The sequence below is a fragment of the Fulmarus glacialis genome, unplaced genomic scaffold, assembly GCF_000690835.1.
Source record: "Fulmarus glacialis isolate BGI_N327 unplaced genomic scaffold, ASM69083v1 scaffold35360, whole genome shotgun sequence".
NCBI lineage: Eukaryota > Metazoa > Chordata > Aves > Procellariiformes > Procellariidae > Fulmarus > Fulmarus glacialis.
In genome coordinates this window covers 4,204-6,050 of record NW_009186459.1, presented here as the reverse complement: position 1 = coordinate 6,050, position 1,847 = coordinate 4,204, and the positions used below count along the sequence as shown (strand labels likewise).

General features: G+C 40.8%; 1 protein-coding gene across 2 annotated transcripts in view; it reads left to right on the top strand.

Moving 5' to 3' along the window:
• OPTN (optineurin) overlaps positions 1-1,473 on the top strand; it is a 20,136-nt gene extending 18,663 nt beyond the window's left edge. The window contains exons 12-13 of one of the 2 annotated variants that reach the window (XM_009587883.1): positions 214-293; positions 525-1,473. In XM_009587883.1, coding sequence (XP_009586178.1) covers positions 214-293; positions 525-646 — 202 coding nt within the window. In that variant the 3' untranslated portion in view covers positions 647-1,473. The remainder of the gene's footprint in view (positions 1-213; positions 294-524) is intronic. The other variant, XM_009587876.1, reaches the window with a different exon arrangement.
• Positions 1,474-1,847: the final 374 nt, after the last annotated feature.

Here is a 1,847-nt window from a genome sequence, read left to right as displayed (position 1 = left end):
CAGCAGGACCCTAGCACAATCTCACAAAGCAGCAGCATTTCTAGGTCCCATTTCTGAGCAGCATTTGTGAACTAAACACATGACCAGTTGACGTGATTTACTTGCAAATCCTTTGATTTATTTTGAAACCTCTTACATTTTCTGGAGATAAAGGGAAGATAACTTTTGCTCAGGCTTTTTTCAGAGCCCTTGACTTATTTTTTTTATTCCCAGAAACTCTTTGGCGGAGATGCAGAATCGCCACGGAGCCAGGGCACCAGATCGGGAACACTCACCTCGCCTTGTCCAAAGAGGTACTGTAAGCTCATGGGGCCAGGCCCTGCTGTGTTCAGTTTAAAACAGCTTTGGTTGGTTGCAAGCAGCTCCCCAGCTCCCCTGTGGCTACTCTGGCAACTGGGTAGCTGCAGAGAGTGTGATTCTCTGGCTGTTAGGAACAAGCCGCCAATCCTCTTTCATCCACTCCACAAAAAGAGTGGAAAAATCAAGTAATATAACAGGTAATCATTTAGATTCTCTGCTTGCAGGAACTGGTAGTCAAGACTGGCCAGAGCAGCGGAATATCTCTATGTATTCATGTCCCAAATGTGAAGAAATTCTACCTGATTTGGACACACTGCAAATTCACGTTATGGACTGCATTAATTGAGTGATGCCCTCCAATTCTTCATCTTCTGGAAGTTCACCTGCCAAACACATTTTTTTTTTTTCTTCCTTCTTGCTTGAATAACACTCAACTCTACATCCTGTAAAGGAGGTTTTCGGGGTTTTTCTCATTAATTCGATGGGAAAAGGATAAAACTTCTACCCTGCCCTGTACTCACTAATCTTGTTTTAATCTGCTTTAGGAAAAGAATTTCTGTGGATGCGTTAAAGAACTCCCAGTGTGTCTGCTGCTATGAAATCTTTAAGGAACATTCCCCTGATGTGATCTGCTCTTATGGCTAGCCTGCAGAACGGGGCTGGATCACTGAAGTCAGAAGGGAGATGGGATATATGCTGATCAATTAAAGTACTGTGAGGCTGTAAATACTTCATCTCTCATATACTATATATCAGGAAACGAATACATTAAAAAAGCTGTTTGAGAAGCTTCCAGCAAAATGGAGTAGTGCTGTATCCATCAAGCATTTTAAATGAACCCTGCTCTTTCTCCAGATGGCAGTTTTATTGCTGCCCTTGTGACCATACTAATCTGATGTTAAATTTTTGATGGCTTATGTAACTTCTTGCTTTAGCCAGCTGTGGGTAAGGTTTAAAACAGATCATTTAGGTCTGATATATGTAGCTCCTGGTGTACCTAAGTCACTTGGTTTTATAGAACTGTTCATTTTTAAGGTGGTGTGTTGATTCTTTATTATAAGAAATTCATTTGAACCTGTACAGTATTGTGCTAGAAAGAGCTGAGATGGATGTAACCTAATTTAAAGAGAAGAGTATTTCACATCTCAAAATAAATCTATTGCAAGTACAAAATTATCTATGCCTGTGAATACCTCGGAGGCTGAAACAGGATTGCAAATACCTACGGCTGAAAAGCTCGTATAGAAAGAACTGTAGTGTTTTAGATCTGTTCTTGTCCTCACTGTTGTTTTTATCTCAACAAAAAACAGTTCTTAACTTGCAGTTGCATAAGGGAGGAAAACACACAACTCTTAACAAAACTTGAACCAGCATGAACGACAGGAAACAACTCGAGCAAATTGCTGGGATCCATGCAAATGAGGATTTTCATGTCTTTTGCAAATAGCTAACATTCGCACTGTTGGAAACTGGCAGAGAAGGGAAGTAAGAGATGCATGAAAACCTCTGAGCAGCCAAAATGGTGTCTGCTTATGGCATCGTCTTCC